This window comes from Spermophilus citellus (genome assembly GCF_964194105.1).
Source record: "Spermophilus citellus genome assembly, chromosome: 4".
Classification (NCBI taxonomy): Eukaryota; Metazoa; Chordata; class Mammalia; order Rodentia; family Sciuridae; genus Spermophilus; species Spermophilus citellus.
Genome location: NC_138185.1, coordinates 183,622,746 through 183,639,700, shown reverse-complemented (window position 1 = coordinate 183,639,700; position 16,955 = coordinate 183,622,746). Strand labels below are relative to the sequence as shown.

Below are 16,955 nucleotides of genomic sequence, written 5' to 3'. Positions count from 1 at the left end.
TTATATCTTATATCTAAAAATATGGGAGTAAGTCACCCCTTAACATGCAAGGTTTTAGCATAAATTTCCATATCCAAACAGTATATAATATATTGCTTATTTCGTAGTGTAATAGTCTGAATGAAAGGAACTTTAAATAGATAAAAGGCTAAAAGTTTGGCAGACTAGATGAATATATTTTTCTTTAGGAAAAGATGTACCTCTGGATTGGTGTAAAAGCACACACATACACAAATGTATATAAAACATCCCCAAAGAGAAATGATATTGACAAGTGAAAGTAAATAAATCAGAATTTAAAATATTGCTTGATTAAAGACCAACTTTGTTTCTCTAAATTAATTGAGCAATAAGATACATCAAGTAACTTTTACCACCTGAGAAGGGATGTAATCACCTTGGATTTCACTGCTGCCCTGTGATCTTTCTGATTTTCATTTGAGCAACAGGCCATAAGCATCTCTGGATAACTGGATGAACATTCATGCTCACTCATAGTCTCTTTTTCTCTTGCTCACTCTCTCTCTAACATGCATACACTGACCATTCTGAATATCTGCTCCATGGGTATTTTTGGAACATTGTTATATAAAATGTTTTCTTTGGGGTACACACCAGCCATATAAATGATGTTCTGTCTCCTACATGTGCCAATAAGATACCTAAGTCACCAGACAACTTAAGTAAACATTTCCATCCTGTATTTCTACTTCCTTCTCCCAACTCTTGCCCTATCTTATTCTAATGAACATCTAGTTGATCAGTGTTCAGTTCAGGCCCTTTTTCCTATACCTCTGCTATTGTTAAATAGCAAGATCACAATGCAGCATATAGTCAAAAGGAGCAAAAGGTAGGCAGACTTGGTGGTATGTACCTAGGAAACTGAGGCAAGCTCAAAAATCACTTGAGCCCCAGAATTCAAGACCAGACTGGACAACATAATGAGACCCCTGACTCAGAAAAGAAACGAAGGAAGGAAGGAAGGAAATAAAACAAAAGTGGAGCAAAAAGTACAGGGCTACTTCCCAAATAACTGATATTTTGATTACTGTGTGATTATTAAAATAGGTCTTTCCAGGCTCAAAGGAACAAACAAAATGTGATCAGTAGAAATAATTCGGGGTTATGATATTATATTCTATTTTAAATTTTGTTTTTAGGTTATAGATGGACACAACATATTTATCTTATTTATTTATTTATTTATTATTATTAGTTTCAAAACATTACAAAGCTCTTGACATATCATATTTCATACATTTGATTATTTATTTATTTTTATGTTTTGTTGAGTATCGAACCCAGTACCTCATATATACCAGCAAGCACTCTATCACTGAGCTATAACTCCAGCCCCGATTTTATACTGTTTTAGTGGAAAAATTTATTAAAATAACTGTAGACCTAGATAGTCTTCCACTTTAGTGATCTAATACCAGGAGCCAACAAAGGGCAAGCCAGAGAGGCAGAAGACTGCTTTCTGGGGAAGTGAGACCTCAAAGTTGATAGTGATGTCAAATAATAATAATGTATAAATAAAATATATGTGTATATATATATAAACTATATAAGTGTATATAACAATGATGGGTTTCTGTACAAATTTCTGAGAGTTGATGGAACCCTTTGAAGAGGTAGAGAATGACAATAAGAAGACACCTAGGATAAACTTAATCTGCCAAGATTTAGTGTGCAGAGTTTAACTCCGTTCTTTAACATTTATTTCCCTATTTGTTCCTCCATCTCCTTCCACAAAGGATTTGAGTCAACTTACAAAAATATTGACAATAAAACAGAATAAATGTTTGACTGAAGTAATTTAGGCAAAAGTAAATTTGTGTGTGTGTGGTGCTGGGGATCAAACCCAGGGTGTTATACATGCTGGGCAAGCACTTCACCACTGAGCTACATACCCAGCCCCAAAGTAAAATATATTCTATGCATGGCCTCAAGAAGGCCATGATTTGGTGCTAAGCTTTTCACACCCAAAAGAAAATAATAAAATCTCATTCATCATCAAATTCTTAAGAGTATTAAAATTAAAAATAATATACATTAGGTAAAGCACAAATTTTATCCCACTGAGACCTAGAGGAATTTATCTTGTTCTTTAAGGAGAGGATGGGTATTTGTGATACTATATCTCTATAAGAGAAACCAAATCCCCAAAGCAGTTTTTTGATGTAGGACTACTAAGCATAATTCAGTAAAAGCAGTTCTGTAAGTAACTAAGCCTTTCAGTCTCAGCATTGGACTCTCTGGGTGGGGTCAGCCCCAGTGAAGGAGACAACATTGTGTTGAGAATGCTTCATATGACTTCTGCTACCAGGCTTTTATTAGAGATTGGGCAAACAGTTAGTTTCAGTTTATTTGTTTATTCTGTAACACAAAGAGTAAACATTCTCTGTCACCTATGAAGTCTTTGAAAATCAGTTGGACCCAGATAGATGAATCCAATGGGTTTAAATGTACTACTTGACCCATTTCTACTGATGAGATTTTATTTGTTTCTTTAGCCCAGAAAGACCTATTTTACAAAAGGATGAGTTGCCTAACCCATACCAGTGTGCCAGGAGAAGGTCTGGATCTTGTGTCCCTTTAACACACAGATAGAAGATGATGTAAGACAGCTTATCTCTCACTTTTTAAAGTTAACTCTTGTTTTGTCTTCTGAAATGCAGGTCCCTCAATTCTTTGCTCAAGTATTGATTCTAACGTTTTTCAGAATGTTTCTTAGTTCTTTGGATTAGAACTTAGTCCAGTGTATTATCTGAAAATTTGGAAAAGGGTTTGATTTCCTGACAGCCTAACAGAATCCTCAAAGTATACCCAGAAATCTATTTTTAATTTTATGAATAATCCTGTTGGTTAGAATTTTATGGATTATTTTGGTACTTTATGCATTTTATTTCAATTATAGGTGTTTGTGGACAGACGGTCCATGAAAAAGTAGGGCCAGTTATTAGCAAGTTTGTAGGCATGATTTTCTTCGACATTTTCACATGTACATGGGTATATATGAAAATTGAGAAAATTACTGCTGGAAAGAACTCCATATTCCTTTTTATTTATTAATGGCAAAGGCAGGCTGCTTTTCTCATGAGGAAGTTGCTCATGAATTTTCATTCAAAATAGTAAATTAGTGTCCACACTTTAATATGTTTAGAGTGGAAAGAGATTCTGCATGCAACTGCGCATATCAGATTCCATGTCTGGAAAGCTAAATTTTATTCTTTAATGATATTATGATTGGGCTAGGTGCCACTGTTATATATCTCTCTTCTTGCTTACATCCCACATGAAGTAGAGGATGATGGGAAATTCTGATCTATTATTAGCATTTTACTTCAGGAAAACACTTAAACTATATTTTTGCAAGAATTTTTTTTACCACTCTCTTTGGTTTCTTTTTTGAAAACCAGAGGCAAACTTCCCTGCTCAAATAATGTGAACAGTGAATACTTAGTGAATATTTGGGGAAAGAATCAATATGCTAAAGAAGCTAGGAAAATTGAATCATTTAATAGAACTCCCAGTATAGGCAAGGTGGTATTTCAGGAACCAGCCTGATGTTTTTAGATGTGTTAGTGTGAAATGAACCATTAAGCATATAAAAGATGGATATTTAAATTTGTGTGTGTGTATGTGTGTGTACATACTCAGCCTGAGGTAGGAAAATTGTGAGGACTTTTTTAGTGTTATCTTTTCTTCAACCAATAATTGCTCTATTTTGATGATTTCTTAATTTGGTTGTCTGTTTTAATCAAAATTCCTCAGTGGGCCAAGCTGAAACCTCATATATTCACACACACCTCCCATTGATTTCACTTGGGTGAAACTTTATCGTTTAAGCAAAGTTTAAGTTGAAATGTTGAGTTAATGATGCTCACTTTAAATACCAAAGGCTGAATGCATTTATGTATTCAAATACTTAGCTAGTCAAACATAACTCCCACCAGGGTTTAGAAGAAGAGTTATTCTTAATTGTGCCAGCCTCACAAATAATATATTGCCATCCAATCTTAGAAAATGATACTAAATGACCTTTTTACTATTTTGTTTCTTTGATGAGAAGCCCTAGAATCTTTTTTAACCTTGAAGTAGCATGGTAGAATGGTGGGCAATATGCTAGGAAATACTTGGCAATCATCCATACTAGTTATGCCCAAACTTACAAACACTAAAGAAAATATTGCACATCTATTGCTCCATAGTCTTGACTATAACATTAAAACATTGAAAATTCTTTATTTTTCTAACAAAAACTGACTTTGAGTTAGAATATGTTTTTCTCCTCATGATTAAGCTTTTAAATTTTCTAAAATGAGGATATTATACCTCCAATGGAATGTCTAAATCTTGGGCTGCAGATGTAGCTCAGTGGCCAAGGACTTTCCTAGCATGAATGAAGCCTTGGGTTCAATTCCCATTACCATAACAAACAAACAAACAAAACCTTTCTCTTTTACTGTAAACCTAGTTAAGATCAGGTATATGGTAATTTTAAGGAAATGTATCAAAAAGAATACAAGTTTGGTGGTGTGTTTGCTTTCATATCCACTTTATGAATACTCTCTATGAGAGTATATTTGAATTTACCACTTTTGTAAAGAATGTAACATATTTGAAGAATACCTAAAAGGTATGCTTTCAGACCTTTGAAAGTCAGAGATCACATGATAGTGTTTGACTTGATGTAATAAACCCAAACACAATTACAAAGTATGTTTTATGAGGACAGTCATTCTAAAAGAGTAATTTATACCCTCACATCCCCTAAGATTCCCAGCTACTTGCCACAATGTCAGTTGCCTCTCTTCCTTCTAAAAAGAGGGACCTAGGGCATTTGTCACTAGAAATTCAAGAGCAGAATCTGGTTCTGAATTCAGCTGATAGAATAGGTGTATTCTTTGATGTGATAGCAAGCTTCTAACTAGTTATATAGTACCCTTGATAAATTCGTTCATCTGGGTGGAAACAATGGTGCATGCCTATAATCCCAGTGGCTCAGGAGGCTGAGGCAAGAGGATTGTGAGTTCAAAGCCAGCCTCAGCAACTTATCGAGGCCCTATACAACTTAGTGAGACCCTGTCTCTAAATAAAATATTAAGGTTCAGTGGATAAGTGCCCCTAGGTTCAATCTCCTGTACCAAAACAAACAAACAAAAACAAAATAAAGTTCACTCATCTATGATCTTTTCTATTTACTTGTATAGTAAGTAGCTAGCACTTTTCTAGAAGGCATTGTATTTTATAAAATCACTTGAAAAACATATTACCTTTGCAGAAATAGGAAAGTTATCTGCTTCCTTACTTGAGCAGTTTTTTTAAATAATGTGCATATAAAATTGTGGCCATTTCAGAAGCTTTCACAAAAATCAACAAAGAAATTTAGTAATTTACTTCTAATTTGCCACAAAGTTAAATACTTGATCTTCAAAAAAATATCAGGCCTTTTCCAAATTTTCAAATTAACACATAGCCAAGATTATCAGGAGCAAATTATTTTTAAAAGAGTTTTTATCTTCTTATATCAGAACTTTGTAATTTGTTATTTGGAATATTGCTGTTGATTCTACACTGATAAACCAAAATATGGTACCAAAGTATTTACTGTATCTAGCACATTAAATATCAAACCTGAGTATTTTTAGCTAGGATGAAAACAGACTAGACTAGAAAAATGGTGAGTATCTGTATTAGGCTCATTCACTGCTTGCTGGATCAAGTGTAGGCTGTCTGAGAACTCTTGGTGCATTCATCTGAAAGAAATGTCTTTTGTTCTCAGGTCCTCAATAAGGAGAAAAATAGAAAGGAGCAGCTCAATATATATGAAGGCATGGTAAAGAGCCTGTGGAAAAAATTTCCATGGTTCAGAGTATTTTATTATCCTGCATATACTTTTCATTTATTTGAAATTTATTCATTAATAATTATCTTATTCATAAATCTCCTTTAACTTTCGTGTAGAATGAAAGGCAACTAATTAATTTGAGTATCCACTACTTATAATTATTTTAAGTAAGCATATGTGCCATTACCATATACTGAACATAAAATCTCACCTACAGAATGAGTGAAAGTCTATGCATGTTGCTCTGATTGCTTTGGCACTAGATTTGGAGAATGAGATAATATTGTCTCCATCACTCACTGCTCTTTTAAGTCATCCTTGCCCTACTGAAAGTTTTTTATTTCATCATCTACATTAATTCATCATAATCACCAGGTGCTATGCTGGACACTGCAGGTGCAAAGATAATAAATTTGTCCCTTGCCTTTGACTTACTTAGTCACGATCAAAGTTTTCTTCTCTACTATAAACATACAAAAAGAAAATGAGCTTCTTTATGTTCTCTTGCTGATTGATAATTTTAGTGATACATCTTATATTCCTGGGAAAGCAAGAAAAAACAAAAACTTGCTTTAAGATTGGAGTTGAGCCTAAGCATGGTGGTGTATGCCTGTAATCCTAACATCTTGGATGGCTGAGGCAGGAGGATCTTAAGTTTGAGGCCAGCTTCAGTAATTTAGGGAGGCCCTGAGCAACTTAGCAAGACACTGTCTCAAAACAAATAAGAGTAATAATAAAAGGGGCTGGGAATATAGTTAAGTGGTAAAGCATCCCTGGGTTTAATCCCTACAACAATAATATAAAGTTCAGAGTTCAGGCTCTTAAACACATGATTACTTCTCTAATTAATTATCATTCTCTGTAGAGAATAATCTCTCTAAGGAACAATTTCTTGAGATAATGCTCAATTTTTCAGATTTCCTGTTCCTCTTCATTCTTTTCTTCAAGATGATATCTGAGCAAATAGGTGTTCATATGACTTTGTGATTCTGGGGTACTTTCAGATCCCCTAGTTTAACACTGTGCTTGGGTACAGGCTAATGGATTTGTTGAAATGGGTCTTATGCGGGCATATAAGGTAGAGGGCTATGGCTGGACCAGTTTTTGTTATCTCTTGCTCAGTTAGGCCCCAGTAGAATCTTTTCCTGACCAAGCTACATCTCAGCCCTCACTGGCCCTCCCAGCTCTCTTGAGGTCTAGCTACAAAGGACTACCTGATTGTCCTTGGTTTTTGTGCTTTTGCTGCCATGGCAATGCCTCTGACAATTTTACCAGGTGAACTTTTAGGAATCTTGGAGTCTTTCCTTGGGGGAATCAGAGAATGGTGGTATTATGCCAGATTCGTGGGACCCCAATAGATCTCCAGGGGCCGAATCCAATGCAATCACACAAGAGTCTTTATTGCAAACTCAAGCCTGGACTCACAACCGTTCCTGACACAGCGGTCCTTTGTTCAGTGAGATTTTATAGGTTTTGGGGGGGTACTCTATGCGTCACAACATCACACAGCAAATCATTCCATACCACAGGAAAGTCAAACAACAACTCTTAACATTGATTAGCACATTCACTGGCGGGAACAAGTTGGGTAGGGTGATTGGTTAGTACAAGAGGGGGATTCGTTTGAACTGATTGGTTTAGGCCATGAGGGGTGTACCTGCTAAACTACATGGTTTCCCAACATGTTATCAACCACCATAAACTACTTGGGGATCATCTGGCATTCCAGGTATTTTCCCTGTCTCATGATGATTGGAAGTTGCTATGGGTCCTCACCTAGCCTAACTGAGTCAGGGACACCTAGTGCCACAGACCTCTCCTGTTATTTACAGACAAACAACTCAGCAGGGTGGCTATGTGCCCAGGAGTGCTCTGTGGGTTTTTCCAAGGACCAGGGTCACGCCCCCTTCCTTGGACAGGCTTTGCTCTGAGGTAGAGACTGATTTCTCAAAAAATGGAGTCACATTAGTTTCTCAGTGGCAAAGGTAGTCCTAACCAAAATGCTTTCCATGCTCTAACTATAACATCTCTACTCCACTTTATTGTAAGGACATCCTATAGAGTAATCTCACCCTAGAGTTCCTACTAGGAAGTGCAGCTGACATTTTTGTGCTTTTGGCTTTCCCCTCTAAATCTTCATCAAAGAGGAGAGGATACACATTAGAGTACCTGTTCCTCCTGCCTTCATTGCCTTCTTATTCTCCAAGTCCACTGAATTAAAAAGAGTGAGCTTTTCCCTTTACTTTTAATATTCCTCCTGATCATACTTTTCTAATTTTGTGGGTGCCATTTCACTTTTCCCGTGTCTTTATGGTTCAAATATGGGAAGGTGAAAAGCAAGAGAAATGGTGACCATAATTCAGGAGGCATTTCTAAATGGTTAAACCTGTTGTGTCAGCAAATGCTTATTAGTCACTCCTTATTAGTCACAGCACTAATAAAGAAAGACTGGTGGTTTATTTGCCACATTATAGTGATTGGTTTTGTTGTTGCTGCTGCTGCTGCTGCTGTTGTAGTATTTTGAAACAGAGAACTAGTTCAGATTTCACTTGGATACTAGAAGTCCTTGCTACTCAAAGTGTGGTTGTTCTCTGGGCCAACAACATTGCCAACACTTGTTAGAAACACAAAATCACAAGCTTTCCCCACCCCCAACTACAGAATCAGTACCTTCATTTCAGTAAGATTCTCAGTTGTACATATTTAAGTCTGAAAAACATTGCTCTAGGCTACCATAGCCTTAATAAAGGTTATGACAACATTATCTATACCTAGCATTGGCATTTAATAAACACTTATGGATCAATTCGATATGTTAGCTACCCTTTCCTTGGGTGCTTGTGTTCCTGGCTAAGGATCTTTATTTGATGGTAAAGTAATTAAAATACAATAGACAGTTCCAGATCCAGTTTCCCTATCACCAGGCACATCTTAATTTCTTGACAGATCTATTAAGGCTAAACTATAAGTTATTAGAAGTGGAGAGTCATTTTTTATAAAGTAGTCTAATATATATAGAGAAAGGAACAAGGTAGTTGTTCAATATTCAACTGATAAATCCAAATTCCTACCTGAGGCTCCTGCTGCATTAGTACCAATAGCGTTTTGCTCAGTTACTGTTTGATAAAACTGTAGTACTTCTTTTAGGAGGATGATTTGGGGTGGGGGTAGAAAAAGTCATAGTTTTTCATCCTGAATTTTCATTTTCTGATCACAGTGTTTTAGAAGAATCTGAGCTTTACTTATTCACCAGGCTTTCAATAGAGAATCACATTAATCCTGTTAAGCTCCTTATTCTAGTGATTTATTTTGTTGAAAACCATAGTGATCCTCCTTTGAATTTTAATGATTGCTGGCTATTCAAAGATTCATTGTTTTGACTTCCTGTCCTTACCTTTGTTTCCTACATGTCTGTGGGGAACACCTGTCTAATACTGGATCTGCCACTGGTTCTCACTGGCTTACTAGAGTCACTCAAGCCTATCTCTGAGTGTTAAGTTGAAATGCTGGCTACTCATCCATGACAATAAGTATAGGATATATATTTGCAGAGATAGGCAGATAGACAGCAGAAGGACAGATAAGTGATTGAGTCATTTTCCAGTGAAATAAACATTTGGGATCTGATAATATCTTATTATCACTGTAGAAATATAAGTCAATATTCTTAATCATAAATTTATTGAGATGCATTATCTATGGAAAATCTAGTAGATGGGAAAGTGTTTCAAATTTTGAAGGTGCTGTTCTTACCCAAATTTCTGGACCATGAAACTGTCAACAAATCACTGATCCTCTGTTTCTCAGTCTGTTAAATGGCAATATTCTTTTTCAAGGACATGGTCATGGTCATTTTGTTCATGTGCTACAAACCTTCAGAAAGATGGAAATAACCATGACATGTCTCAGGTATGAGCATTGGAATTACATGTTTCGTTTTCGAATCTAGAGGTGTCAGTGGTACAGCCTTGAGTTCCTATTTTGTCCACTGTGTAACCACACAGAATTTTTCCCTTCTCTTTTTTATAGGTATCACCTAGGAACATCATGATTTTTCAAGAATATATTATTCTAATATGAGATTTTAACAACTACACTGTATTTATGCATAATACATTTTGTGCCTTATCTTCAGGCTCCTGGACTTTGATTCAGAATATCAGGAGCTCTGGGATTGGCTGATTGACATGGAGTCCCTCGTGATGGACAGCCACGACCTGATGATGTCAGAGGAGCAGCAGCAGCATCTTTACAAGGTTAGAGCTACCCTTCCTGCCTTTACCTTGCTGTGGAAGATCTGATTAGCCTGACAAGTCTCTCTCTCTCACAGGATATCTTTGCGTTCATTGTATGTATCATGGTGTCTATTAGAATTCCCGTCCCTGTCCCCAAACTCATTTCCATCCCTTGTGTGCTGACAGGCTGCACCGACATCATAATTGCAAGAAAGTTCCCTTTATCACATTCTATTTGGTGTAATTCTATGGAAGGACAAAGATTTATCTTCAAGATGAATAGCAATAAATGAAACTGCATTAATAAATAGACTAAAACAAAACAAAGGATAAATGGACTGGTAACATTTAACAAAATGTATTTTGATTGGAGCACTCAGGTGGATTCTTTCCACCTCTCAGATCTTTCCTGAGAAAAAAGAAATCTGCCTTCAGTTTGGCTTGTTATTGACATAGTATGGAGCTCATCCAATTTAATGTTCATTAGTGATACATAGAGAAGACATGGTCATATTAAGTCAATACATTTTCATGTGATTTAAGAAAACTGGTTTAGAACCCACATATCGATTGCAGGCAATCCATCTGATAACTATCTATATTGTTTCTGTGTCTGCTAATTCACCCTTAGCCTAATATGTCTTACCAGTTCAATTTAAATAGTCTTAGAAGTTCGTACAAAACAACCACAGTGATTTTGACTGAAAAAATGGTTGCAAGATTCACAGTGCCTGAAAAAGCTGTCAGAGAGAGAAGAGGGACTTTCCACTGAAATATCAGACTGCAGTAAATCTTCCTCATTTAGGCAATTTTTATTGGAGTAATTCTGACAGTTGTCATCCTTGAATTGCTTTGAGCATATGGCATATTTCAAAGAGCAGATTGTGAATCATAAAAAATAAAATTAATAACTAACCACAGAATCAGCAACAGTATAATGACAAGAAACAACTACCCTCTAGCTTTTCAAATTTTCTTATAGAATAAGAAGTACATTCAAGGTCAAATAAAAGTTGTCTTCTTCCTTCTCCAGTTTTAGTATTCTAAGTTACCTTTCTTTAATAATATATTTTAATGTGTGCCTCTTCTAAATAGAGATATTTATACTTCTCAAGAGTCTGGTTGACTTTAATTAGTGTCCCTTGGGAATCACCTTAGTTAAGAGAAGATATAAGCTCCCCAAGGACTCAGCACATGGGGACACTTAACTCTCTAAAGAATTCTGTCCAACATTGATTAAGTTTGTTGACTGTTAGCTGTGTCCTGTATGGATAACTGTCCACATTAATAACAAAGCTATCCAATGCATCTTCTGGCATAACATATTGGTAGAGTAAAGCTAGGTAATTTCACATTTCATGTCAGGATCAGGAATTACATATAAAATGCTTATAAATATATATTAATTTAGTGATAGAAAAATATTTTATTCCTAAGCCATTGTCTCAGAAATTATTGCACTCATGATGCCAAATAACATTTCTTTTCTTCTTGATGCATTTTGTATTTTGCACAATGCTACTATTTTTTCAGAAACAGTGCTATTCTTTGTCAAAATCACATTCATATAATTTACATCACAATTAATAGGAAATCACTGAACAAAAAGTGCAGTCTTCTTTTTCTTGTGGTTTCCTTGTAAGTGCTTTGCCTGAGAATTCCTATTCTACCACGTTGAAGGTCATTATTCCACCCACTCAGTGCTTCTGGGGTATAGTATGTTTCCAGAGAGTTTCTATACTATGTTTTTTTCATTTGTGACTCATGTCCTGTCACCATCGTTCTGCTTTGAGGTGCTCAACATAGACCAGCACTAACTTTTCTTTGAGTTATAAGCAAAATCAAAGATTGAGTTAGAAACCAAGGGCAGATACTACAAGTCTGTACTATCTTTCTCTATGAGAGCCCAGAAAATATTCCAGAGGTTTGGAAACCTCCAAAGCAATCCTGAGGATATTGACTAAGGACTCATATAGAACGTAGGGCACCTCCTGAATTAGAAAAACTGATTGAAGAGAATTAATTTCAGTTCTTCCCAAAGAATCTCCAGGGATTCCCAGGTTAGGTCAACATTTTCAATATCCCATTCCTCTGTTTAAATCTGCTTTTCCAGGAATCAGCTAAACTGATGACTTGGGGGAGGGGAATTTGTAGCCTATTGATCAAAGAGACCCCTGAAGAGTAAAGCTTCTCAATTGGTCTCCAGGCCTTCCTAGGTTTTAAATACCATTTGAGACTGCCTTAACTATCTTTAATCATCATATTTGTTGGCCTCCAAATATATAAATGTTTGATCAACATTTATTATTAAGAGCATCATTGAGGAGCTGGGTTTGTGGCTAAGGGATAGAGCGCTTGCCTAACACATCTGAGGCACTGGGTTCTATCTTCAGCATTAGATAGATAGATAGATAAAAATGAAGTTATTATGTCCATTACAACTATTTTTTTCAAAAAAGAAGTTATTTTAAAAGAAAGAGCATGATTGATTTTTTTTAAGTTTTTTTTTCAGTTGTAGGTGGACATAATGCCTTTATTTTTATTTATTTATTTTTTGTGGTGCTGAGGTTTGAACTTAGTGCCTCACCCACACTAGGCGAGCACTCTACCACTGAGCCACAACCCTAGCCCCAACATCATTGATGTTTAAGGCAACTTTTTATCAGTTTGTGGTACCATCCCTTGTACTACAGAACATTTTCTAGTCATGTTTCCCAGTCATTGTCACAACTCAACAGGACCCAAACCCATTTCACAGCATTTCCCAGTTCATCCTAACCTATTTATATCATCTTCACTTCATAAAATACTTTTTAACACCAACACAAATGCCTTGCACTTGTATTCTATACATATGAACTCTATATAGTTGATACTGAGCTAATAGTTGTTGAATTAAAAAAAATTAAGGGATTAGAGATGTAGCTAAATGGCAGAGCACTTGTCTGACATGAGTTAAGGCCCTGTGTTCAATCCCCAGCATGAAAAGGAAAAAAATAATTTATAATTAGAAATGAAGCTGCTGATACCTGATATAAATGAAAGAATGATGGTGAAACTTTTAAGGGAGATTTTCAGCTGAGCAAACGATGGAAAAATCTTCAGGAAACTATGAGCTAGGACTGAATCATCATTCCTGCTCTTACTGCATTGGAACCTTTGTGCTCTTCCTGGGTTACTGTATTTCATCATCCAACTCCTTTTCTGGCACTGATCCTTATGTCTTGACCCATGTCTATGTATGTGTACAGTCCCAAGTTGATCCCCCAAGGTATACATTTAGAAACGTCATGTTAAAAAAAAAAATCTAATTTTTCTACTGGTCACAGAAAGTAAAGCTTATTCGCTATTTTTGGCATTGTGTATTATTTTCTTGACTATCTATTTTTATATTCTTGTCTCTGCTAGAAAATCAAATGGCCTTAACTCCTAGATATGGAACTACAGATAAATATCCCAGACTATCCATTCAGCAGACCTCCTAAGTAAAGCACTTGTTGCCTGCCCAAAGCCTGCAAAATACACAGAAACTCATAGAGAAAAATAATATTTAGAAATCTTAATACTACGTTGAGCTGTATAGAGCATATTCTCTTTAAACCATTTCTTGTTATTTTCAGATCTTTAGATGTTTAAGACCTTTTTCCTAATTAATTTTAAACTACAGGGTTTTGAGAGCAACCTAATTCTTATTAAAAATTAATCATTCTTTTAAATATATTTTCTTCCTAATTTGGAGACGTTGAACTATACTACCAACATCTTCCCTACCCCCTCTCTGTCTTACTCTATATCTGAATAGTAACCTTCTGTACCAATTTTCTAATAAACTTTGGCAGTATCATCATCCTAGAAAATATAAACATCGTCCTTTCTCATTTCTTCCTTCCTCAGTCTGTGGATCACATCCAAGGAGAATTTGCTCCCACTCTCTCACTTTCTTTCTCGTCATTCTTTCTACCTTCCTAAGTAGGACAATTTAATTTGTCAAAAGTAACCACTGTGATTTTGAAAGTTCAGCTCCTATTTGGACTAGAGTTACGAAGCCAGAATTCATAATCACAGGGAGCTGTCACTCTGCTAGTCTGTGTGTGCATTAACTATTAATGGAGAAATATTTAAAACCCACTTGCAAAGGAAAAGCTCAATTTTTTCATTTCTACAGATCAAAGGTAGCATTATTCTTGGACTCAGGGAAGCTCAATCACCTCCTCCTCCATCCTATAAATTTTATAGACTGAGTGACCTGGAAGTATCAATGATCGGAGAATTGTATCTCAGGCTGCTTCTGGCTGCTGTCAGTGATATATGTGGTCCCTGGCAATCACAGCTGGCTTTGTAGTGTTTTAAGAACGTGCCTTCTCAGGGGATCCTTACCTATGCACAGAGTAGTACTGCCAGTTCTCTGCTACCTACAGAGCATAAATTGCAGAGCTCCTAGTGATCCTGGGTTGGTAGGGGATTCCAGAGTCCAAAAGTTAATTTCAGGGGCCAAATTAAGAAGTTGATTCCTGGTAATTATTGTTCTAATCAAACAATAATTGTTTTCAGATGGTATGAAGCTCATTACAACAACACATTTATATATTTGGTTATTGAATGAATTCCTTACCTGTTCCTTAAACAATAAAATATTAGATTATATGATTTCCAAGGAGTTAAAGCTTAAAAATAGTATGAAATAAGTATCCACTTCAACTAAGACCTTTATGATTGCAGGAAACTTATACTGAAAATTGTACATTTAATTTTAAGGTTAGTTACTTATATGGTTCTGCATTTTATGGGAAAAATGAAAGTTTTCTGTGTGTTCCTCCATAGATATAAGTAGTATACAAACATGTCCTATGTGTAAAAGGAAAGGGACCATTCACTTTGCATAATACAATGGTTATTAAACATATTAAATATATTTTTACCTTGCTATGAATTTGAGATTAGGAATCCACATGAAAATAATAAATATATTTCAAGAATATAGCTAGTGGTGCATGCCCATAGTCTCAGCTGAGACAGGAGGATCGCTTGAGCCCAAGTGTTCAGGAGCAGCCTGGGTAACATAGTAAGACCCCTTCTAAAACAAACAAACAAACAAATCAGAACTAGGGAAAATATAGAGATGAAAGGCTATTTCTGTGAGAAGAGTTGATATGTCTACATATAGACTGTAAGGCCTTATTTGGCCCATAAAGATGATCTTAAAGTTTGAGTTTCCTCATGATGAAAGCAAAGGGGGAAATGTGCTCAGTTACACAGTTTACTTTTTCTGTGAGAAAAAAAGCATAATAACTTCCTTTGAGAAAATTAACTTTATTTTGAAATTTAGATATGAAAATATTTGTAGGCTTTTTATATAGCTTAGAATAATATAACAGGCAAATTTTAAGCAGAATAGTTCTTACAGGTAAATGTGTAACCATAATACTTCTAGCACATGAACTAAATATTTTTCTGTCTCCATTGCCAGGTAATATTCAGAGACTTTGAGTACAACTCACACCAAAAGTTGGCTCCTTTCAATGATAGTTTGAGCAGGTGGAATTATTTAAGACAGGATGTCAACATTGTATGTTGGAAAAGAAGAGAATATTAGAAAAGTGAGAGGGAACTATAAGCATTGGGGGGGCAGTTAAAATCAGTTAATTCAGAGTTAATCAAACAGAAAAGAGCACAGAAATGAATTAAAATAGCAGGTGGATAGACAAATAGGTAAGAAAATACTAAAAAAAATACAAATTTTAAAAACTAAGCAGCGAAAGAAAAATTGGCTTAGAAAGAAATAGTTATCAGAGGAAAGGATAAATTTTAAAGGAGTAGAGGAATATATTACTCTAGAGAATTTGGGTATGTGTTAAAGGCAAACATCATTACTTTTAAAAGAAATGTGTATGGAATACGATTAGATATTTTGAAGAATAAGAAATATAGAGTAAAAAAGAAGATAAATGGATATCATTGACTTCTTATTTTATCACTATTGATGCCAAAATGATGTTGTCATAGCTATGAACTGATTATAGAAATCAGATTAATCATGCTATGCCTATATTTTATAAATTCACAAATTTCAACCCTCTGGAATGGATTGCTTTCATTTTGTTCTGGTCTGAGTTGATCTAAATAATTTCAGATGTGTCTTGATACCTTTGTGACAGAACTTTAACTTCTAAAAATGCAATGGTATCTGCTTTATATAGTCCAGGTCATAGTAGCCAGCCTTAAAAAAAAATCTATTAACTTTAGGTTTTTTTCATATATTAGTATATAGAATAGAAATATGCATCACAAATTAAATTCTGTTAATTAGGTCTTATATTGGAATTTCAGCACCAAGTTTTACATTTCTACCTTGATTTTTCAAAATTAAACAAATTATTAGTTATTGAAGCAGTCCAGGTAAAAGTGTGCTAGATATATCAAGCGCAAGAACTTAATGATAATTTTTACCTCTTTCCCAGTAAATTAATTGTATAGCCTAATTGTATGTTAGATTAAAACTCCATTAAGATAAGAATATGCTTATAATAATTATAATATTTCAAATAACATTATCTAGTCATATTTTAAGTGATCAGAATGGAAAAACTTAGGCTCTCTCTACTACTATCTAGAAATGAATTTGTTGTTCCATTTTTATTAAAGTTCAAAAGTCCTTAGATTAACTGTTATGCTAATTTGAGCTTTGATGAATCAATGGTATGAACACTTGAATATATTTATCTTTTCCTTTTCTTTTTAGTGTGAGAGAGGGTAAAACATCCTGCAATGTTTGTTTAGGAAAAGAAAAGGTAGATGAATGTGGTTTCTGAATGTCACATGAAATGCCGTTCATGCTGGATCTTATAATTCCTATTTGAATCACTTTT

General features: G+C 35.1%; 1 protein-coding gene across 3 annotated transcripts in view; it reads left to right on the top strand.

The window, feature by feature from the left end:
* AKAP6 (A-kinase anchoring protein 6) overlaps nt 1–16,955 on the top strand; it is a 532,388-nt gene that overhangs the window by 393,068 nt on the left and 122,365 nt on the right. For all 3 annotated transcript variants that reach the window (XM_081290017.1, XM_081290018.1, XM_081290019.1), the window contains one exon: nt 9,990–10,110. In XM_081290017.1, coding sequence (XP_081146143.1) covers nt 9,990–10,110 — 121 coding nt within the window. The remainder of the gene's footprint in view (nt 1–9,989; nt 10,111–16,955) is intronic.